The 24,040-nt window shown below is 42.5% G+C and overlaps 1 protein-coding gene across 1 annotated transcript; it reads left to right on the forward strand.

The window, feature by feature from the left end:
• Nucleotides 1–1,346: 1,346 nt before the first annotated feature.
• LOC311062901 (apolipoprotein B-100-like) lies at nt 1,347–22,167 on the forward strand (the record flags this gene model as incomplete). The annotated part of the gene is made up of 27 exons (XM_084082120.1): nt 1,347–1,365; nt 7,847–7,959; nt 8,091–8,236; nt 8,396–8,543; nt 8,701–8,853; nt 8,984–9,108; nt 9,221–9,306; nt 9,403–9,850; nt 9,968–10,076; nt 10,166–10,312; nt 10,420–10,631; nt 10,739–10,934; nt 11,041–11,220; nt 11,325–11,528; nt 11,650–11,817; nt 11,930–12,135; nt 12,229–12,408; nt 12,525–12,643; nt 13,038–13,242; nt 13,420–13,592; nt 13,838–14,001; nt 14,334–14,443; nt 14,544–14,908; nt 15,017–20,413; nt 20,532–20,643; nt 20,845–21,031; nt 21,166–22,167. The coding sequence occupies 27 exons, from the start codon at nt 1,347–1,349 to the stop codon at nt 22,165–22,167; spliced, it is 10,674 nt and encodes a 3,557-aa protein (XP_083938246.1).
• Nucleotides 22,168–24,040: the final 1,873 nt, after the last annotated feature.

Here is a 24,040-nt window from a genome sequence, read left to right on the forward strand (position 1 = left end):
ATAAACGTAAGTACAAGCAGTGTTGAAAGCATGAACAGGTAGTTTTGAGATGTGAATACAAGGAAGTCCTGAAGCGGCCAAGAGAGGTAACAGATCTAGAGAAAGAGGAAGATTGTTCCAGTCAAATGGAGCTTTGTAATGGAATGACCTGCGTCCAACTTCAGAAAATATTCTTTTGGGAACAGTAAAATAGGGATGTTGTGTATGTCTAAGTGGGTATGGTGATGTATATGGTTCAGGGACTGTTTCAAGTAAAAAGGACAGTTAAAGTGAGCACATTTAAAAAGTTACCAGTGAAGTTGCCTTCTTGCCTTAGGCTGCAGCCAATCAAGCGAACTATACAAAAAACAGTGGTGTGTTCTGTATGGACACCTCAGCACAAATCTACATAGGGAGTTATATAGTATATTGAGAGGCTTGAGATTAGTATCTGTGGTGTTCTGATATACAATATCAGCATAATCTACAATGGGAAGTAGTACTTGGGAAATTATTCTTTTTCTCACTTCAAATGAGATTGAGGGATAAAGTGAGCACAAACTGCCAGATGTTTTTTTAATAGTAAATTTAATGTGAAGTTTAAAGGAAAGTTCTGGATCAATCGTGATGCCGAGGTATTTAAATGAGTCCACTTTTTCCAGATAAGAACCGTCTTAAAAATGTATCAATATATCAGAGGAACTTGCACCACTACGTAAAGGCGGAGCAGCATGCTACAGGACTTCCTCTTGTTCAATAAAAGTTTGTTATTTTTAAGCCATTTTTTGACAAGTCTGCAAGGGGATACATTAATATGTGAGCAGCAAGTTTAACAAATTTGTCTTCAAGACCATCAGAACTAGCAGCACAGCTTTCTTTTAGTTCACATATTCCACAGTAGACATCAGTAAGCAGAATTCTCTTAAAAGAAAAATAACCATTATGAGCATTTACGTTTGGGGAACCAGCAAACAAAGCAAACAGCAAACAAAGCGTTTACAATGTTCAGTGGCACTGACAGCGAGAAGAAGTAATGAATGAGGTGAGCTTAAATAAACCGCCAATTTGGTCAGCTTTTTAATTTACTTTATATACAGGTATGTGGAGTGTCGCTTGGGGCCCGAGCTAACTGGCGTCTCCACCAAGGCGAGCAGAGGGCTGAGGAGAGGTTTCAGCACCAGAGACAGAGCAGAGCACTTGGGCAAGTAGTGGAAGGAAGGCCTTGTTTTCATCCCCACTCAACTTGATATGATGACACCTCAGGTCTGATTGCCAGAGTGGTGACAGCCTTGGTCTGATCAGCCAAACCCTATAAATGTTTGCTGAACATCTTCTCAGATGAAACTCACTCTCTCACTCCACGGTGAATGGCAGCAGGCTCGGGCGGTAAGCAAAAAAAACACACTCCAACATTTGTCCTTGTATGGCTTGTTAAGACTGAATAAGACTAATTATGGTTTCTACTCTCTTCCTAGGCACCATAGGGCACTTCATGGACTAGAAAACTGTTTATTGAAATACCCCAATCCGGGAGGAATTTATTATTTTCCCCTAGCTACCTTTGTTAAAGTTTCCCCCCAATAAAAAAGACTGCTGTTTATGCAAATCAAGTGACTCTGTGGTTGGTTTTGGTCAGCACTCCTCACAATATGTGACACGTATTTCCAAATACAGAGTCAAACTCCATAGTTACCCTATTATATTTTAACCACTTTAAACTATTTTGGGCATTTCATTATGGGTGTAAGTTTTATTTGATTGTCTGTGCCAGGCCGAAGGCGTGGCCGAGACTATATTTTTCCTCCTGTCCGTCCATCCGTGTGTCCGTCCGTGTTGTCCATCCATCCTAGAGATTTTGTAAATCAGTACACATGAGCTCTATAGAGCGTGCCAACGTGTCGTCACCACAGGGGTGGGGGGGGGCGTGGCATTGGGCGTGGCATTGGGCATGTTAAGATGTTAAGTCAACCTGGTTTTTACCCCTCAAAGATGTCCGCCGCTACCAAAAGACACTTGTTGACGCCCCTTCAGGATTTTTGGCACGCTCTATTCACCTGTTTCCTAGGCTGTGTTTTCCACTTCCTGTCGATTTCATTGGATATCATTGGTCATCTGACCAGTTTCATTGGATTTCATTGGATCAAATCGACAGGAAGTGGAAAACACACAGCCTAGGAAACAAGTGAATAGTCATGTGATCAAGAGTTCAAGACTGATCGGTCAGATTTTTCATATTCCATGCTGATTGGCTAAGATTTGCATCTAAAGTTTGCAGGAGTGGTTCGCTTTGAACAAAATGCCTCAAATTATGAACACAGCGTGCGATGGCCGTGAAACTTTGCACGCACATTCCCACTAGGCCCAGGAAGAAATGCCACCCCTTTCACATTAGCCTATTATAGCGCCACCAGGAGGACAATTTTTGTAAAACATTTGTTTTTATATTACTCCTACAGATTTTGTCCAATCATGTAAATAGGTACACATTATACACTCGGCACACTCATATAGCTTATCTACAAGCTCACTTGTTGATCAGCTATTTGCACTTTTAATGTTGATGTATGAAATGGAGTTGAAGTGGTTAAACTTTATTTGGTTTTAGTAAATATATATTTACAGAGGGGTAACAGTAATAATTTGTCAAATATTTTGCATGGATATGACAGGTGTACCTTGAGATTTTGGCTTGCCCCTTGGTGTGCCTTGGGCACCCAAAGTTTGAAAACCACTGACCTGGATTATGTTTATAATATGCTATCTGGTGTTCAGTCTGTTTTCCGATCTGGTTATGGCTGTGTCACTGCAACCCTCAAAGTTAAAGCTCATTACAGTAAGAACAGTATAGGAACTGACATGGTTGCTGTTTACCTATTTATTTTGTCCTGCGAAATGCAAGCTTTGTTGAAGGCATTGTCGTGTATACTGTGTAGTGTGTATATCTTTGTTCATTATTGATTGAACTTATTTTTTGTGTGATTTCTTTACCCTGCTGTATCTACAGTAGTTTTGTTTGGCCTGTAACTGTATCTTACTGCTGTACTGCTTAGGCAACTGAATTCCCCTCATGGGATCAATAAAGATCTTATCTTATATAGGCCTTTGACACTGTCGATCACTCTACAGTGTCTTTGCTGGCAGGCTGGGCAGCATTGGGGCCACTGCATGTCACTCTAACTCATGTATAGGGTGCAACCTGTTAAATCTAAACTCTTGTCTCAGCCCCTCCCTAAGGGTGCACCCCAGGGCTTGATCCTAGGCCCCACACGATAGATATGTAAGAGGTACGACTTTAATATCTATGCCATCTACAGAGGCACCACGAGAGCATCCTGACTGGTGGCTTCACTGCCTGGTATGGGAACTGACCTTAACCGCAAGGCAATGCAAATGGTTGTGTGGACAGCTGAGCGCCATAGCATCATACTGTATGTGAATGATCATCCTTCCCATGTTGGTCAGGGGCATCATTTGGGGTCCCGAATGATGTGGCGAAATTAACTTCAAATTCGGTTATTTTATGCAGATTTTCTCCACCTCTAAATGTTTTTTTTTACAGATTAATCAAATATTTGATTGGCGCTATTCGATCTCAATCCACACACGTCCATCTACATGTAATATGTGACTCATGTTATAGACGTGTTTTCTTGTCTGCTACCTCCTAACATTCATAACCACTTTCAACCTAGTGTCCCCATTTTGGGCGTGTCTTTATATTGTTATATAGTATTGTTTAAATTATCTCCAAATAGCTGATCCACAAGCTGAATGCATTGTACTGTGACGTGTTGTGAGCTTGTAGATTTAACATTTTCACTATTTTTGAAATAGGACTTACTGTGACTGGTCACTATTTTTCTGAAATAACGCCTCTGATTATGGTGGTGTTATAATTGAGTCAGCATGCAACAGCACACACCAGAAGCTTAATGTTCTCTATCACTCTGCTATCCGCTTTGCTACAAATACTTCTTCAAAACACACCACTGCACTCTATATTCCTGTCAACTGGCATCCTGTCTTAATGTTCATTAGTTCATGCTTATCTACAAAACCGTCTTTGCAATCCCCCTACCAGTGTCAATTGCTGCAAACTATCTGTGCTATACTGTTCTGTTCTCCATATTCTGTTGAAAGGTCCCAAAACATAACATATTAGGTCTGACATCATTCAAGTCTGCTGCAGCCAAAACAATCTGGAAAACAAAATCAAAGCTCAAACTGGACAATTTAATCCCCAATTCAGTTGCTTTGCCTGTATGTCTTACTGCTTGTGTATGCTATACTCTTGTTTTGTTGTTGTATTATCTGGTGCTTTTGTCTGCTAGCTACATGCCCGATCATTGTGTGCTAGATTGTATGTGATTTATGTAATGCTTGCTGTGATTGTGTAACGTGAGTGTGTGGTGTAAATGTGTGTATTTTTCGTTAAACCTTTTACATTATGACATTTATTTTTATCCTCTTCCCCTCAATAAGCTTTGCCTTTTGTCAGGCCGCCATTGTAAAGAATACGTTCTTAATGAATTGCCAGGTTAAATAAAGGTTAAATAAAAAAAGTATATACATATTATTCAAAATAATAATATTGTAAAAATACCTCTATTTTCCAAGCCACAAACATACATCTGAGACATAGCTCAGCTTACATACAGCTTGTATTTGGCCTCCAGTTTTTGTTAGGATTATCAAGAGTTTGCTTTCATCTCAAATGACACATGACAATTCATGCTACGTGCCATGTCAAAGAATGTGAAAAAGAACTTGATATGAGCAAGATCATGCATACACAAAGGACAGAGACTGTAGTCCAATAGTCCTGATGATAACAAACAGAAGTTCAATATAATTGCTCCTTATCAATGCCCAGGGGCAAAAGCCCCACAGTTTCTGGGTTGCTAATTCATATACATTTTAATAATTTATTTCAGTCTGATTTTACTTGATGGTTCTGAATATTGCCACATACCAAGTAAAGTGGGGAAACTAGTTTTAGGGGGGATAGAATTTATGCAACAGAATCATTTTATGGTCTTTATCCTTGCCCATGGACCTTCTGTACACAGACGCCACATACATCACAGGGTTTGGCCTTTGGTTTATGCCATATATATATTCAAAGTACAATCATCTTGCTTGCATTGCCCATTCCTAGAAGCTGCCTAGATTTTAATACAACCTGTGCAATGAATGAAATTCACCAATATATCTCACAAATTGTTCATCTCCCTTGTGATGTATAGACCAATGCATCAATATGTCAATTATTGACAAAGATCACTTGGGACTCCTTTGACACAAAGCCAGGAGGAGCTATGGATTGAACCCCAACAGTCACAGCCTATTCTTCCTAAGAATACAAGAACGCTCAGCCCAAAACATGCTCGCCCGGGTCAAATCTGGCAACTTACCACCAGGTATTCCGAAACGTAACCTCAACAAAACTATGCCTAAACCTAACCTTATTCCTAAATTTAACCTCAGTAACACTATGCCTAACCCTAGCCTAACCTCAGTAAAAAGAATACAAGAACCGGTGGGGGTGAGTGGTCCTTGAAAAAAAATGGGGGTGAGTGTGTTTTGGGGCGAGGTTTCCGGTTACCCTTCCTGAGCCACTGCCACCCTACTCATTGCATAGTTATCTTCAGGCCGGGACTCTTAGGAGGTGTTTGTTAAAGTATGCCCCTCGTAAATGGCAAAGAGTATGCCATTTTTGTCTCCGGCAGGCCGAAAGGCATGGCAAGAGAGTATGTTTTACCCCCTGTCCGTCCGTCCGTGTGTCCGTCCGTCCGTCATTCGATCTGTCTGTGTACAGCTAATCTCCGGCACCGTTGGCTTGCTCGCAGCCAAACTGTGCACACACAGTCCCTGGATACCAGAGCAAACCCTCTGCCCCAAATTTTTCACAGGGGCCTGTTATAGCGCCACCAGGAGGCCGATTTGTGCAAAACACATTTTTTGACAGTACTCCTACAGATTTTGTCCAAAAATCCCACAAATCGGTACGCAGTATCTCTATAGTCATTAAACGAAACGGGTCTTTCAGATTTCTCATATTCCATCCTGATTGGCTAAAAATGTCTTCCAAAGTTTGTAGGAGTGCACCGTTTTGAACAAAATGCCTCAAATCATGAACACAGCATGCAATATCCGTGAAATTTTGCACGCACATTCCCATTAGGCCGAGGAAGAACTACCATTTGAACATTTTCAAATCAGCCTCATGGTGGCGCTAAAACAGGCCGATTCGTGTTTTCACCTATAATTGCACCGATCTGTGTAAAACTTTGTATGCACACTCCCTATAGGTCAAGGAAAAACCTTTGGCCTGCATTTTTCACATCTGCCTTTTATAGCGCCACCAGGAGGCCGACTTGTGTAAAACACATTTTTTAATACTACTCCTTCCAATTTTATCCAAATTTCACGCAAATCGGTACACATGATCTCTATAGTCGTGTGATCACGACGGATGTGTTTGATTTTTCATATTCCATACTGATTGGCTAAGATTGACATCTAAAGTTTTCCTTATTGGCTTTTTTCGAACAAAATTCTGCAAATCATGAACGCACCGTCCAATTGCGCTCAAACTTTGCACGCACATTCACACTATGTTGAGGAACAAATGCCACCCTTTTAACATTGGCCTGTTATAGCGCCACCAACAGGTCTAATTTAGCAAAACACATGTTTTTAACAAAATGCCTCAAATCATGAATGCCGTCAGTGTCCGATTGTCGTGCAAGGCCGAAGAAGAAATGGCACCCTTTTCACGTTGGCCTATTATAGCGCCACCAGGAGGCCACAATAGCCTACCTGACCTGGCGGAGACCTGTGCTCCGAGGAGCACATTTTCTAGTTTTGTTTTGTTTTGTTTAAGTCTGGGCAGGATACATGTGCCTACCAAAGTGTGGGGCTTCATTACTACAGGGCCTTTGCATCGACTTGGGTGCTTGGGTGCTCCCCTGCCATTTCTCTATATCCATCTCTATAAGTCTATATACATTTTAGTCCTAGCTGTACACAATAATGCTGTTTGAACATATGTGCAGGTTTCACAGAAGAAAGAAACTTATGAAATTGCCTCATTACCTCATTGCCTTTGTCCCTCCACACATACATATGGAGAGGACTTTGGAGCTGTAACAGTACTGTCTGTACAGTAACTTTCCACCTCCCCTTCGTATGGAACACCTTGGGTATAAAAGACCTCTGCTGAGACCAAGGCCTCAGTCTCAGTCGAGTACTCGCCGATCCCATAAGGAGAGAGCTTCAACGAACCCATCATGATGGATTCAAAGCTCTGTCTGCTGCTTTTAAGCACACTTACCTTGGCTTGTAAGTATTTTTGTAATATTGCTTCCATCAACGCAATGTCTCATTTATTCATTATTGTTAAAAGTTTAATTTTGAGTTTTCATAATTAGGAAAATACTATTAAATAATTTAGATATGGATTTTAGTTGTGCTTTTCTAAATAGTGATGTAGGAAATGGAAAACCGTGACAAATTTGAAATATATAACATTTATTTAATAGATATTTGACTTGATTGTAATGTACTGTTTTTTCTTATAGATGCCCAAGAGGAGGGATCATGCCTTTGTAAGTTCCAATATGTTCAAATATAACAATACACATAGATTGTATTAAATTCTTGAGTGAATTTAGAACAGTACAAATAATGTTTACATTTGCAATCACACAACCATGTATAGCCACAATATATGATTTCTTATACTTTTTGTTGTTTGTTGCTTGACCAACTCTGTTGCTGTACTTTGAACATATGTATCATCATTGCTGAAATTACTTTCTGTACAATCAGTGTGCTAACTGTTATTTGAAATCATATTTAACAGTAAATCAAAGGTACAAAGCCTTCAACAAATATGAATACCTCTATGAAGCCGAATCCCTGAATGCCATCAACGGTGCATCAAATCTTCGCAATGGACCCAAGGGCTCTTGCAAGGTAAATTACATGCCGCACCGATAGCAAATAAAACTCACTTTTATTTTCCAATATGTTGTACTCATTTTAGTTGTCAAGTAATTACAGTATTTCAGCATATTATCCTAAAAGCTAAAATGACACCTACACAGGTCGAGATTGAAGTGCCCCAGATGTGCCACTACATCGTCCGCACCACTGGCTGTAGCCTGAGTGAGGTTGTCGACATGGATGCAGAAGGCAATGCTGTGGTCGCCCCTGCACCCAGCTCTGAGGCCTTTGCTGCTGAAATGGAGAAGTAGGTTATGCCAGCAGCACATACCTTTTTTTCTTTTTCACATCCCGTAAATGAAAACCTGTTCAAATAAATAAGACTTCATGTGATACAAAACCTTTGAAGCGCTAAAATATTTTTTGAAGTTAGACTTGACAGCAAGTGCCTCTTTTTTTTCCTTAGATATGCTCTGAAGGTTGTGGTTGAGGGTGTGTATGATGTCAAACTGTACCCTGAGGAGGATGAGACGATGACAATCTTGAACATAAAGAGAGGTATCATCTCTGCCCTGGCCGTGCCTCTGCTGGAGGAGGAAAAGAACAAGAACATGGTACATTAAACTGCTATTTAATTTATACCTGTACACTGCAGGCATCCACATTTTTTTACAGCAGTATGTCACTGGTGAAAGTATTACTTCTGAATTCTGAGGAAAAATATAAACTTATGATGAATATGATTTTTTTCTCTACAATCATGCATTTCAGCCCACCATCCATGGCAAATGCAGGACCTCCTACACTGTCAACGCAAGAGAGGACATTGCTACTGATGTCAGCTTCACCAGGGATCTGTCCAAATGTGACAAATTCATGCCCATGAGAGACCAGACCAGCCCCCTGGCTCTGATCTCTGGCATGGTAAGACATCCAAGCAATGTGGTTCTTGGCTTGTTGGTGAAATGCACTGCTGGCATGCACTGTGGATTTCAAACACTACCATACTGTGAGTCTGAGAAGTAGGCTAATACAAATAATTGTCTACTTGCAGCACTACCCTCTTGCCCAGCTGGTCAGGAGCTCCCAGACCTGCAACTACAAGTTTGACAATGAGAACATGCACATGACCTCTGGTGCCTGCACTGAGAACCACATCCTGATTCCTTTCTCTCACAAGTAAGTCAAACCATTTACACAGTTATCTCACAATATACATTATTTTGTATGTGTATGGATATCTCTTGTACATATCTTTATTAGGTCTTATTCAATTGTTGTCTGCCCATAGGGGAGAATATGGTGTTACCAATGTTGGCAAGCAGTCTCTGACTTTGCTGGGAGTTTCTGCTCAGGAAGAAGGAGTTTTTGAGTTTGGTAAGGAGCTCTTTGAATTTGTTATTTTTATATAGGGATGTTGATTTATTGTAATTGATGATGCCATTTCAACTATTTACTCTCTGTTTACTGTAGATGAAGCCAAGGTCAAGGGTCTGAACATGGAGACTCCTATTGACAGGAGTGTTAACCAGGATAAGGATGCTGGTCTGGGTCTCCTGAGAGAACTGGCTAATCTGCCTGAGACCGAGGGCGAGAAGAGGGCCCACCTCTTCCACGTGCTGGTCAATGTGGTCCGTGGAATGAAGATCGAGACCCTGAACTCTGCCATTCCCGAGGCTCTTGAGGTGTCCCGTTCACTGAGTTACCAGGTTCTGGCCCAGTGCGGTACCCCTGAGTGTAGCAGTGCCATCATGCAGATCCTGAGGACCTACGACAGCTCCGCTGTTGAGGTTGATGCCACCGTGTTTGGTCTGGGACTGGTGTCCAACCCCTCTCCCCTCCTGATCAATGACATGCTGGAGATGGCTCAGTACAAGCCCAGCAAGCCCATCATGTATGCCCTCAGCAATGTTGTCAAGAGGTGAGCAACCGCAACTTGAATACTTACTCTGCTCTAGATATTTAGAATCTTAAGTGTTACACAGCATACAACTCAACTGCCACATTAATATTCACTACGATGTGATTTCCTTAATAGGTTCTACAAAGCCGAAGGCAAACTGACCCCTGAAATCCATGCTGTTGCTCAGTTCATGGGCTCCCAGCTGGGTGACTGCACTGGTGACAATGCCTTCATGACTCTGAGGGTGAGTGGTTATCTCTAATGGATTTATACTTAATACATTAAAAGATAGTTGATGACAGATCAAACTCATCAATGGTTTCTTGACCATAGGTTATTGGAAACATGGCTGCAGCCATGGGCGCTGCCAGTCCTGCCCTGAGGACTGCTGTGATCGAGTGTGTGAACCAGCCTGCTGCATCCCTTGCTGTTCAGGAAGCTGCCATCCAGGCCTACAGGCTGACCCCTGTCCCAGAGGAGGTAAGTCAAACTGTTTTCACAGTTACTTTTGGTATACTTCACAGAAGACAATTATTTTTTTATTTAGTGATGTTTTTTTTTCAAATAGTTTTATTTCTCTGTCACAGGGCAGAGAGGTTCTCATGCAGGTCCTTCTGGACAGTGCCAGCCCCCTGCAGAAGCGCGTTGCTGCCTACCTGGTGCTGATGAAAGACCCACAGCCAAGTGAACTTGCCCAGCTGGCTGCTGCCCTGCCTAATGAACCTGACCAGCAAGCCAAGAGCTTTGTCATCTCCCATGTTACCAACATCTTGTCTTCAACTGAGCCTGAGACACAAGAGTAAGTGAAGCCTTTTAATATTGAATATGCAGCATGAGCTGTGGAGAAGAGGATTTTGTCTTTCATTTAATGCTTACCTCTAATTAGTACATCTATCTTTCTTATAGGCTGAGACAGAAGATTCTCGATGCCCTGCAAGGTAATGAGATTGGAACCGTCATGGACCCAGCCAAGTTCTCTCGCAACTACAAGATTGGATCTGTGGAGGGAAACATGATCTTTGAGGGTGCCAGCTATCTGCCCAAGGAAGTTATGCTTGAGATGACCCTGAAAGCCTTTGGCTATGACATTGACATGATGGAGGTACTGTAGACAAAACCAAGCCTTACCTTGTAATATATAATAATGGATTGCTCAATTATTCAAACTCACCTGTCAATTGTCACAATTTACGTTCTTAAATTTCCAGATCGGCATGGAGGGCACTGGACTTGAGCCAACTATTGAGGCCCTGTTTGGAGAGAACGGATTCTTCCCAGACACAGTGCTGAAGACAATGTACTTTGTCTCTGACAAAATGCCCCAGGAGGTCAGCCTGGTCCTGAAGAACCTGCTCCCTGCTCTCAGGAACGACAGAAGAAAGAGAGAGGTAAGTCACAAAGGTGTTTGGATGTTTGATAATGTACTAATTACTTTGAATTATTTCTACAAAGTACTCATAAATCATCATCTCATTATTTTTTATATCTTTAGACCACCCAGAACATCATGAGAGAAATCGGACGCAACCTTAACAAACTGGTGACCGAACTGAAAGCCCAGCAGACCCCTGAGGCTATGGTTTACCTGAGACTCCTGGGAAATGAGCTGGGATACCTCAAGACCAGTGACATGGAGGCGATGGCCTACTCTGCTGCCATGATGATTGATAACATGCTCAAGATGCTCCCCATGGACGTACGTAAAAATAAAAAAAAGCTATAAAGAATTGTGTGATTCATTTAATATTTGACACAGTTGAACTGACTTTTGAATTTGGGAAATTTACAACAATATCATATATTGTTATTTCTGACAGTTGATGAAGGGACTGATGACTAAAGCTGACAATGAAGTCTTCGCTCACTACATCTTCATGGAAAACGAGTTCTTCCTGCCCACTGCTACTGGTGTGCCTCTGAGGATTGCACTGTCTGGTACCTTCACTCCTGGTATCAAGGGTGGACTCAACATTGCCCGTGACATGGTAAAAATCTTTTTTGTTTCGAATTTTGTGTAGAATAATAATGAAATGTACCATTCCATATGGTATCTCTCTCATAACCCATCGCTGGCTGTCCACTTTTTTCCCCCGCTAGAGCGAGATTGCCTTCATGCCTTCAGCTGGCATTGAGTTTACGACTGCGATCGGCTCTTTCATTCCTGAGTACGTCGACTCTGGACTGGAGATGCACACCAACCTCTTCCATGAGAGCGGACTGAGTGCCAAGATCTCCATGGGAAGTGGTGAAATGAAGTTCACCATGCCTGCTCCTAAGAATCCTACCAAGCTCATCAGCATTAAGTAAGCCTCAACTGACTATTTACACAAATAGTCTATATGGAATCTAATATCTATAAATGCAACAATCCAAACTTTCTTCTATCTCAACTACAGAAACACCTTTGTGGCAGTGAATGGTGCTGAGATTAAAACTATCCCCCCTATGGTGGAGGACAAGGTTGATGTCAGTGAGTGCACTCCATTCTTTGCTGGAATGAAGTACTGCACTTCCCTGATGTACACTGATGCTTACAATTATGAGACCCCCTACTTCCCCTTCACCGGAGACAGCAAGTAAGTGAAAGCCCTGAAACTTGTAAAGTGCTAAAGACAGCATTTATGAATGTAATGCCTTTTAAATTGTATTGTATTTAAGTCAAATCTAATCATAAAATGGATCTACCACTCAGGTTGGCTGTGGAGCTCCATCCTACTGGTGAGGTGACTGAATACTCTGCTACCTTCACCTATGAGCTCGTCACAGAGGATGAGACGGTTGACACCGTGAAAATGGTCCTGATGGCGGAAGGTAACAAGATTTAGCAAATAGTTATTTCTACATTAAATATATGATATGGAATTTCTCTGACATTGGAGCTGTTGAAATGTGGCGCTTACAGTGCAGGCACAGTTTCATCTGGAACAACACTAAAAAGATTAATTAAAAAAATGATTCCACAAGGATTTCCCTTACTATTACGTCAACATGTTAGAGCAATATACCTTTAGTCTACATAGTCAAACCTAAATAAAGCAATGTATAACTACTTCGCAACTACGGCAATATTTGCAACTGATATTGAATGCTGATTGATAGGTACATACTCTACACAGTTTTTCATGAACTTCATTATAATTGCATTTAAGTTATGTAATAGTACATGTAAAAGTAAACAGCTGAATCGCATGTGAACCATTACCAGGTGCTGGTGAGGCCACAGCAACTGTGAAGTACAACAGGAAGCAGAATGTCCTCACTACTGACTTCCAGATCCCTGACTACGACCTGGAGGCTGGATTCAGGCTGGGTGTCGTTGACGCCAACACCAAGGGTAATGGAGCTTACGCAGTCTCCTTTGACCTGATCAACAAGAACATCCCTCAGCTCTCCCTGGTTGCCCTCGCCAAGTAAGAAATCAATCAAAACATGAACTTGTTCAAATCAAACAAAATGTATCATGTTCAGAATTTATTTTAGACACATTTGCTCCTTTGGTCTCTAAGAATGTTAAATATTATATATTATCAGTATACTCTATCAATGTTTGGTGTGAGACCATTAACTCATAGGTTTCCTCTTCTTAGGGTGGCAACGATGGAGGATGCTATGCTGCAGCTCCAGTTTCTGGTTCCCTTGATGAAGGCTGATGCCACCCTCAGAGCCAATCTGAAGCGTGGTGAGACGCTGGAATTAGAGCTCACAAGTGACATCAAGCTCCCAGAGACCACCTCACTTCAGAAGATTGCCTTGAAATATGGTAGGATATGATTATTACATTTCTCTGTGTCATAGAATCCTCCATTATGTTCTACTATTGCACCCAAATAGATTTTCCATTAATCAAAGCAGTTACCTTGGGTTCATACCGTGAACCAATTTTGCTTTCCTGAATCACTCACCCCAAATATTAATTTATTAACTGCAAAATGCATTTTGCATCTTCTTTTTTTAATATTATTTTACATTATTCTATGTGAAACTAACATAAATAACTGTTTTTAGATGACAGCAAGATTGAGGCTGAGGTCAAGTCTGAGATGAACTCTCAGATCCAGAAACTTCTCCCCAATGCTGAGGCAGTTGAGAGGATTATCAATGAAGTTCTTGATATGCAGGTTGGACAGACTGAAATGAAGGTCCGTCAATTCCTCACCAAGTCTGTGGAGGTAATACCTTACCCACAAAACCCTTTATCCTTCACTTCAACATGAATGGATATGTTTAACACATTGTACTGAATTAATGAATTATTGTATGTAAAGTAAGTGTCATGCCACCTTGTGGCCCATCCCTAATGGGATTATATGACACCTTTTCAGACAGTTACAATTTTCAACATTATTTTATGCACTGGTTACCGATATTGCTGATCATATACAATAAATGCCGACCGAACAATACAATACAAAACAAAACATAAAGTACATATCCCCTACTGGCTATACAATGCTTTTTTCCTCAAGTCCCAACAATAAGTTGTACTAATGTGTTCTTTTAGGCAACCAACAACTACATGGACAAATATGTTTCTGATATCCCATACATCACTTACATAAGGATACCTGCCATGCCTGAAATTACAATGCCAGAGAAACTTTTCTTCAATGCGTAAGTAAAACATTTTTTTTAGACACATTTTATTAGCCAGCCACGAGAGTATGAATAAAGATGTGTTCATATAATGTTATATATATAATTATTTTGGCAGTGAGGCCAAGGCTGCTTACAACATCAACAATGAACGCTTCCTCATCGCCATTCCTCTTGGAGGAAAGTCAACAACAGCTGACCTGAACTTCCCACCTGCCCTGGCCACCCCAAGCCTGTCACTGCCCCAGTTTGGCCTGGAGGTTGCCTCCATTGAAATTCCCCTCCCAGAGCTGGTTGTCCCTGAGACCATTTCTGTTCCCCTCTTTGGAAAGGCTGAGGTTTCAGCTAAAGCAAGCACCAACCTGTATGAATTAGAGATCTCTGCGGCTCTCGGAAAAGACGCTGATGAAACACCAAGCTACTCAGCCAAGTTTGAGATGGAGGGAACTTCCCCAGTAGACATCTTGTCCCTCAAGGTGGAAGGTAAAGCTTTTCTTTAAGAATGATTCAAATCAGCAATAAAAGATAACTTAAAGCTTGATTTTCAGTTGTTGTCTGATACTCACAAATGCACTGCATTCCCTGTTTCAGGCTCTGGATTGCTGGTTGGCACTCCATCTGATTCTCTCAAGGCCCACATGAAAGCTGCTGTGACCCATAAACTTCTTGAAGCCAGTGTGAGCATCATGGAAGTTGGAACCTTCACTGACAAAATCAGTGTCAAGTCCAGCAGCAAGATTGAAGCAACAAGTCCTCTTGGCCTGCTTATTGAGCTAGAACACACTGGCACAGTTGGCTTCAATGCTGAAGAACTTTCTGCTGATAGCAACCTTGAAGGATCCATCAAAGCTGGACCCATCTATGGCAACACCATTTCTACCCAGGCTTTCACCATCTTCCCATTCAGGCCAGAAGCAAAGATTGACTCCTCTCTGAAGATTGATACCACCATTCTTAAGGCTCAGAACACCATTGCAGCCACATTTGTCAATGGTGAGCTCAGTGTTGTGTCAAACACTAATGCTTTTGAGGACATCCTGACCCAAGCTGCAGAGCTTTCCTTCAAGGACAACAAACTGGCCCTGACATGCGATACCAATGCTATTGTACTTGGCATGAAGGCACGCAACCTGGCCGAGGCCTCTGCTGGCACAGATGAAGTCATCATCAAGATGGAGACCAATGCTGACAACGCTGAAAACCGCATCTACTCCTTGCTTACTGCCACTCTTGATGTCAATGGCCTGGTGCTAAGCAGTGATGCTAATGTGAAGCTCCTTGAGAATGAGGCTGTTCAGAAAACTACTCTGAAATTGAACAAAGACTTGGCTGAGCTGTCCATTATCAACAAGGCTGAACTGCGTGACATCAAGGTCGATAATGCCAACACTCTGACCATCACTCTTTCTAGCCTTGACTTCGACACCAAGGCTGAGGCCATCGTCAGTGAGTATGCCACTTATACTCATGATATCACCATTGCCCTGAAGCCCTACACCGCTACTGCAAATGTGAATAACAACCTGAAAGTGCTGGCAGCCAATATCATCAATGAGGCCCAGCTGAAGGCAGAGCTTTACAAGATGGACCTGACTGGAAGCCTGAAAGCCACCTATGGTGAAGAGGAGATCAAGCACACTTATGAGATCAATTATGCTGACATGACTGCCAATGCTAAGTGCAGTACTACTGGAAAGGTCTTTGGAACCAACATGAACCAGAACACCGAGCTTGAAGTTGTTGGTCTTGCTGCCAGGCTCACCAATGATGCCCGCTTCAACTCTCAGCCCATGCGCTATGATCACACCATCCGCACTAGCATCATTCCTTTCGACTTCAACCTTGATGCCATGTTCAATGCTGATGGTGACCTGACCCTGTATGGCAAGCAGAGCGGCCAGCTCTATGGCAAGTTCCTCCTTAGGGCACAGCCCCTGGCTCTTGCCACCTCACATGAATGCAGAACTTCAGTGACCCAGCAGCTGGACAATGGATTTTCCCTTGAAACCACTGTTGACAACAAAGTGGATGCATTGCTGACTCCTCAGGAACAGAAGTTCACAATGATGCTGAAATCTAAGATGAACAGCCATGCAATGAACCAAGAAGTTAATGCCTACAACAATGCAGAGAGGCTTGGACTAGAGATGTCAAACACCCTCCTTACCAGCCTTCTCAACACAGATTCCAGTGAAAACCAGGAGTTTTCCATCTCTGGTTTCCTTAAATACGATAAGAGCACTGAGAGCCACATGATTATGTTGCCTTTCATTGAGAATTTCCCAGCTCTCCTTGAAGACATCAAGGTTGTGTTTGTGAGCATGGCAGAAGCACTGCAAAACTACATCAACAATGAAGACATAAAGGCTAAGATTGAGGCTATTCCTCAGTATGTGAGTGACTTTGTTTCCCAACTGCATATTGAAGACAAAGCAGCGCAGCTCAAGCAGACCCTGATTGATTTCACCCAGGAATATGTTATCACCATTGAAGAACTAGAGGCCTCCCTGATGAACCTGAAGGTTGTTATTGAGAAAATCCTGACTGAAGTTGCTTCCCGCGTGCAGGACATTATTTCTGCTACCAAGGAAATGATTGCAAGTGGCACCTTGTCCGAGAATGTCATCAAGAGACTGAACCAGGAGCTGAATACCTTCCTTGACGAGTATAATATCAGGGATATGATTGTTGCCGTGGTTGATGCCATTGAAGAGGTCATCAAACAGATTGACTTGCAGAAGCTAAGTGAAACTAGCCTTTCCTTCCTTCGTGATCTGGATGTTCAGTTTGATGTCAAGGCTAAGCTAGAAATGGTTGTCAGCAAGCTGAAGGAGTTCATTGCCAGCTTTGACATTACTGAGTTTGCTGAACAGCTGAAAACTTACATTTCATCCCTCAACCTGGATGCCTACATTCAAGATCTGATGGCACAGTTTCCAACAAACCTCTTTGGTACAACAGTTGAAACTCTCAAAGAATTGATCCAACAGTTTGACATCCTTGGAAAATTCAACACACTCATTGCTAGCCTCAGAGAGTTGATTGTCAAGTTTGAAGTTGACCAGAAGGTTGAGGCCATCTTGGAAAAGGTTGTGGAGCTCATCAAGCAGTTCAAGATTGATGAAACTGTCCAAGTTCTAGCTAACAACCTGAAGGCCATTGACATGCCTGGCAAGATCATGCAGGTACTGGAAAATGCCATCAACTATCTGAAGGCCACAGAAATTAAACAAGTGATTGAGCAAATTAATGTCTACCTTGACACCATCGTACAGCAGCTTAAATCTTTCAACTACAATGCTTTTGCTGATGAGGTCAACCAGATGATTTCTGCTTATTCCTCTCAAGTAAATGAGCTGATCAAGGCACTCGAAATCCCTCAGAAACTTGAAGCCATCAGAGAGTTTGTCAACTTTGCTCTGTCTACTGTCATGAACTACCTGGAGCAGCTGAACATGAACTACCTCCCTGCCCTGCCTGTGATTTCACTCCCTGAGATCACCCTTCCAGAGTTTTCATTCCCTGTAATTCCTGCAGTTCCTGTTGAGAAGCTCATTGAGACTCTCCAGATCCCTGAGTTCAAGCTGCCAAATATCCCTACTGAGCTCATGGTGCCAGGATTTGGAAAACTGTATGGTGAGATGAGAGTCAACTCCCCCATCTACAGTATCAGAAATGTTGCTGAGCTGCAGAGTTCTGTTGATGGTGAGAATGCTCCTCAGGTGACAGCATTCGTGACCTCCCAGGCAACATCTCCCAGCTTTGAGATTCTCAATTTCAACCTGGATTCTACAGCCCGCATTGCTGTCCCAGAGGCACGCCATGTGATTGTTGCTGAGACCCTTAAGTTTACTCACTCTGTTCTTGAGCTTGAGCACCAGGCATCTGTAACTCTTAAGGACCTCTCAGCCCAGGCCTCAGCTAAGACCACAGTGAAGGCCACCACTTCACCTTACACTGCTGAGCTTGTGAATGAAGCCTTCTTTGCCACTGCAGGTGGTTTGTCTGGCACTATTGACACCACATACTCTCACATGCTTAACTTCCCAATCATTGGCATCACCAGTGAAACTTCTCTGACCCAAAAGGCTGTTGCACGCCAGGAGGGAACCACCATTACCCTGACTGTTGGAAATGAGGGAACTGCCAAGTTCAACTCTCATGATGGAGTCCACAAGAGTGACCTGCTCTTCACCATCAATCCCAACATTGCCAAGCTAACATTCACTAGCGATACAGACACAGCTCTTCTGAAGATGAAACAGACCCTGAACGCTGATTCTGTCACCCTCAGCTATATCAAGTTTGATGCCCGCTCTGAGGCAGAGGGCCCAGCTGTCAAGAACAGCCTTCTGGTAGCATCTGGAAATGTCAACCTTTATGATATGAAGATTGAGCTGAAGGCAACCCATGACACAGAGCTGGTTGGCACACTCAGTGGAGTTCTGTCTAATGCAGTCAACATTGTCATCCGTCCCGTTGAGGTTGTCTTTGATTTCAAAAACAAGGCAAACACAGTCTTGGGATTCAATGATGCTCTGATTGCCAAAATTGATCTCCAGAATGATTACTCAGCTACCTTCAAACCTGACACCCAAAAGATCAACACTGTTGCTCTGGCACGTCTCAATCAGTACAAACTGTCCTACAGCGTCACCATGAACAACAATGAGAAGGAGTTTGGAATCTTAGCTGATGTAGATGGTGAGGCTAATCTTGACTTCCTTGCGACCCCCATCAGCATCCCTGAGTTCAATCTGCCAATTTACGACATACGCACACCAGCCATCAGTGATCTGAACTTATATGAACTTACTGGTCTGAAGAACATCTTGACCACCACAGAGCAGCATGTTGATGTCGCTACCAAGATTGTGTATCAGAAGAGCATGTATGCCCCTCTTGTTGATGTGATGGGTCTGATCCAGATTCCCTCTGTAGGTAACCTGATCACAGAGCTGTCCTTCAAGTCTTCCATTATCAACCTGAATCTTAATGCTGGACTCTACAATGAGGAGGATATTGTATTCCGTCTGGGAGCAACAACCGCCTCTGTGTTTGAGAGCCTGAAGGCTAAGCTTGATGGCACCACCAGCCTGACCACCAGAAGAGGAATCAAGCTGGCAAACTCCCTGTCCCTTGAGAACCCCCATATTGAGGGTACCCATGACAGCACCATCAGTGTGAATCCTGAGACCTTTGAAGCTGCTGTCTCTGTAGCTACTGTAGGCAAGATTGCCCTGCCAATCCTCAACCTGGAAGCCAACCAAAACCTGGTTGCAGACACCAAGACCAAGGCAAATGCCGTCTCCACCTTGAAGCTGAAGGGTGATTTCAATGTGCCCATCATCAAGGCTGTTGGAAAGGCAGAGGCAGAGCAGAGCCTGAAGCTGGAGGGAACACTTGAGGATGTTTCTATGGAAACAACCACCATGGCAAATATTGAGGGCACAGTGTTTGAGGAATATCCACTTTTGGTAGCACTTAACAATGAGGCTAATCTGTACCTAAATGCTGATGGCCTGCGCTCCACAATCAAGGTCCTTGGTAACACCAGATTCAACCAGGGTGACATCAAGCTCCTGGAGATGGATCTGGATGAAAGCCTAGCTATTGAGGCCTCCCTTAGCCGTGTGTATGCAGTGCTGAAGATTGCCAGCAACAACGAGGCAAATGTCATTGACTTCAACACCAAGGGAAAGCATATTGTCCAAGCTACAGTGGACCTTGCACCTACCTCTTCCTTGACCGCTGATATTGAGATTGACATGTCTCAACCAAGCAGCCTGGGTGAACTCACCATCTTTGAGAAGACCATTGTTGAGCTGACCGCCCCAAAGCAGAAAATCTCTGCCAATGCCAAGATTGTAACTCCAGTGTACACCACAAGCCTAGCAGCTGAGTTGGAGGGTGATGCCCCTGTCTTCAAAGTGACATTCAAGTCCACTGCTACCTCAGTCTTTGTCATCTTGGATTATGACCTTGATTGTGAGTGCCTTTTTTGTCTTCATAAAACTAGATTTGACTGCTGTGTTGTATTAAATACATACATATTACTTAGTATTTCAAATGTAATTGCTAATTGTAAAACATTTTGCTTCCAAAGCTGCCATCACAGTAAGCTATGAAAATGATGGCTTGAGCCTGACTGGCAATGCTGTGTTGACCCATGCTGACCTGACCATGGACATTCAGCATGTCCTGTCCTACTCTCTGAGGTACCCACTTTTGTCTGATGTATTTTGTCTGATTTAGAAGTAGTTGACAATTTCAGTTATTCCTAGACAATTCAAACACTGACACATTGTTTCCCACAAGGTAAATATTCCATACTTGTTCTTACTTAAGTGTTTTAACATTCATTATGGATAGCTGGTCCTTTAATATAGAACGTTTCTAATGGCCATTTCTATATTCAGTGACTCCCGCCTCACCTTGAACATGGACATCACCAGCCCCACCTTCACTGATGCAAGCTTCCGCTATGCTGCCCTCACAGATGGTATTAGTGCCTCTGTCTCCACCCCATCAGCTGGCTTCCTTGGTCTTAAGTTCCAGGGCAGAGTGCCATCTCAGATGAATGCCAGACTTTATGGTCGTTATGCTGTGAGTATATCATGTTTACAATTTGTCTGAATAATGAAACAAATTGCCATGATATTTGCAGCACTTACCTCTGCATACCAAGATTGTAAGGCAAGGCTAATGCATTCAATTTATTTGTCTTTTCTTTTTGCCAGTCTGCTCCAGAGGATGATGTGGACATCTTCATCATTAGAGCTTCTGCAAAGGATGGCGATAAGACGAATTTGAATGTTGCCTTCAACATGGAGGCCCCTGAAATCATGATCAACGGACTAAAGGAGAGGCTCCCTGCCATCGTTTCTACCCTGAACGACTTTGGTGAGAAGTATCAGCTCATTGGACACGTCACCGGACTGAAGAGTGCCATCGTCAATCTGGTTGAGGAGACTTACACCACCGTCAACAACCAGGCCCCAGAGCTCAGCCAGCTGTCCATTCTCTTCAGAAACACGGTTGTTCAATACCAGAAGATTGTCCAGGTCTTCCTGGATACTGCTGTCAAATTCCTGAGGGAAACCCAGTTCAAGCTGCCTGGCTCTGATGAGATGACCACTCTCCCCGAGGTCCTCAAGAAACTGACAAGCACCTTTGCCACTGTATTAGAGAAGGCCATCCAGATGATGCTTGTTAATGCTGAGCTCACTTTCAACGCCATGGTCGACATGTTGAGCAACATTCAGGTCACCATGCCCATCGGTGATGTCATGTCCGGAGCCCAGATGATCGACCGGCTTAGAGATACAGTGAAGGCCCTCCTTAACCAGGTTGTGGATCTCGTTAAGAACATGGAGAGCCTGGACATGATCTTGGAGAAGCTGGGCGAGACCCTGAAGGCCATCGTTGACAAAGCTCAGGAGTTTGTTGATAACAGCCTGAAGTCTGACACCCTTGATGCAATTGCCATCTACATCAATGCTTTCTATGGCAACCTTGTCACTCTGCTGAAGACGGTCATGGATCAGGCCAACAACGTTGTGGATATGGAGCATTTGAATGGCACCATTGATTACCTCATGGAGGTTGTTAGATCTGTGGTGAGCCTGTTAAGCAACACCGTCTCTGAATTCCTGCAGCAGGCTCCCGCTGCGTTCCAGGAGTATGTGAAGGTTGAAGGAGGAAGGCTCGAGATCGACCTTCCATTCTACCTCCGCCAGTGAGCAAATGTCAAAGACTAAAACCCTTCCTTCTAGCAAGAATGTTGGACATTTACAGAAGCTGTATTTAAAAATATGCATTCCACTTGTGTTTCAATTTAACAACCTGTACTGTATCCACAGTCCCACTTACTGTATCTATATTTCTGCAATATGAGTATAAAATAAAATCTGTTTACTATTTAATATTGTGGCTCTTTTATTGTCATCCAAAGGTCTTCAGTATTGAATCAGACTATCAAAATGTTGCGCAGTTTCAGCCAGATATAGCTTTCTTGTGTTTCTGTACATCTGTGCTATAACACTGCTTGTCTAAACACGTTTACATATGAACAAAAGCAAATGTATACCGGCTTTAACCTATATGGTGTATCTAACTTTTAAAAGAGCATTCACTCACATTACTTGCACTCCTCACTTAACTGCATACTGTAGTACCTAATGCTTTGCTTTGCAATATGTGAACATTACATTACACTGTCCTCATTGCCTACTATAGTTTACACAGTAGGGGGCAGGTTCAACCACCTATAGTTTACACAATAGGGGGCAGGATCAACCACCTATTGTAATGGTGTGGACGATGTCATGGTATCTGTCTAACGGCGCTTTAATCCGAAGCACCATTGACACGACAGCACACATTATTACTAATATAAGCCTAAAGCCTAACCTTAAATTCACACCAACCTAACATTTTTCTAACTATTGGTGTTTCGGAATAATGGGATGTTGGACCAAACTGCAGGCGGGCCCCTGAATTGCCCACTTTTGAAACGGCTCCATTTCTGGAAGAGAATGTGCCATTAATTTACTCGATACATATTAGAAAATCCTTCTGTATATACAGCTTTAAGCTTTGAACCAAGCCAACCAACTATGAGATAATAAAATATTTGATTAGGGCCAAAACATTATTGCAAACCAGATTAAAATAATTGAAAACAGTATATAGGAACTACTCATCCCCTAAACCATTGTGCATACCTTTCCATAACAATATTTCAATTGGCTTCTTAAATGTAATCATTGTCATTATTATATTGTTGGTGTCATTACAATAGACTTTTAGTTGACTTGTAGTGATTTGTGACAATGATGTACAACCATTCTTTCAGGCTAGGGGTAGGCAACCTTATGCACAGGTGGCACCATTGGCACGGGGCAGGGGGTAATCACTGTCACACTGGCATAAGTGTGAGAGAGAGGAAAAAAATGTAGTCAATTTAATGAAGTCCCCTCGCATCTGTATGCATGCATATTACTGCCCGCAGCCTATGTTATTTAGTTTCATGTAGCCTACAAGTTGGACCATATGTGGCCAAGTCACACACCAGATCGTAATGATTGCACTCACAGTTCTGGCACAACAATGGCAAACAATGGCAAAAAACGGCAAAGCTAAAAATTGTAATTTGTAATGGAAATGTATGGGACTGTTCGTTATTTAGTTACCAGGGGGGGGGGGGGGTGTAATGTATTTATTTTTATTTCCTTTCGCACGTGGTCATTATAATAATAAATAATAATACTACATAAACACCGGACTCTCATGGTCATTATATAGCCTACCAAATGGAGAGATAGAGAGAGCAACACTTACAGTCTATGAATCAAGGCATGCTCATGTATGGCAAAATAACTATAATTAATAAGAGAAGACAGTGGTGGAAAAAGTACTCAAATGTTTTATTTGAGTAAAACAAAATAAAATAAAATAAAATAAATACTCTGTTACAAGTAAAAGTCCGGGTAATCAAAATGTACTTGAGTAAAAGTACAAAAGTATTGGCATCAAAATATACTTAAAGTAGAAAGTATAGGCTACTCATGCAGAATGTCACGTTTCACAAGGTATCATAATACTGCAGAGACA

This window comes from Gymnoscopelus microlampas, assembly GCF_963454915.1.
Source record: "Gymnoscopelus microlampas genome assembly, chromosome: 16".
Classification (NCBI taxonomy): domain Eukaryota; kingdom Metazoa; phylum Chordata; class Actinopteri; order Myctophiformes; family Myctophidae; genus Gymnoscopelus; species Gymnoscopelus microlampas.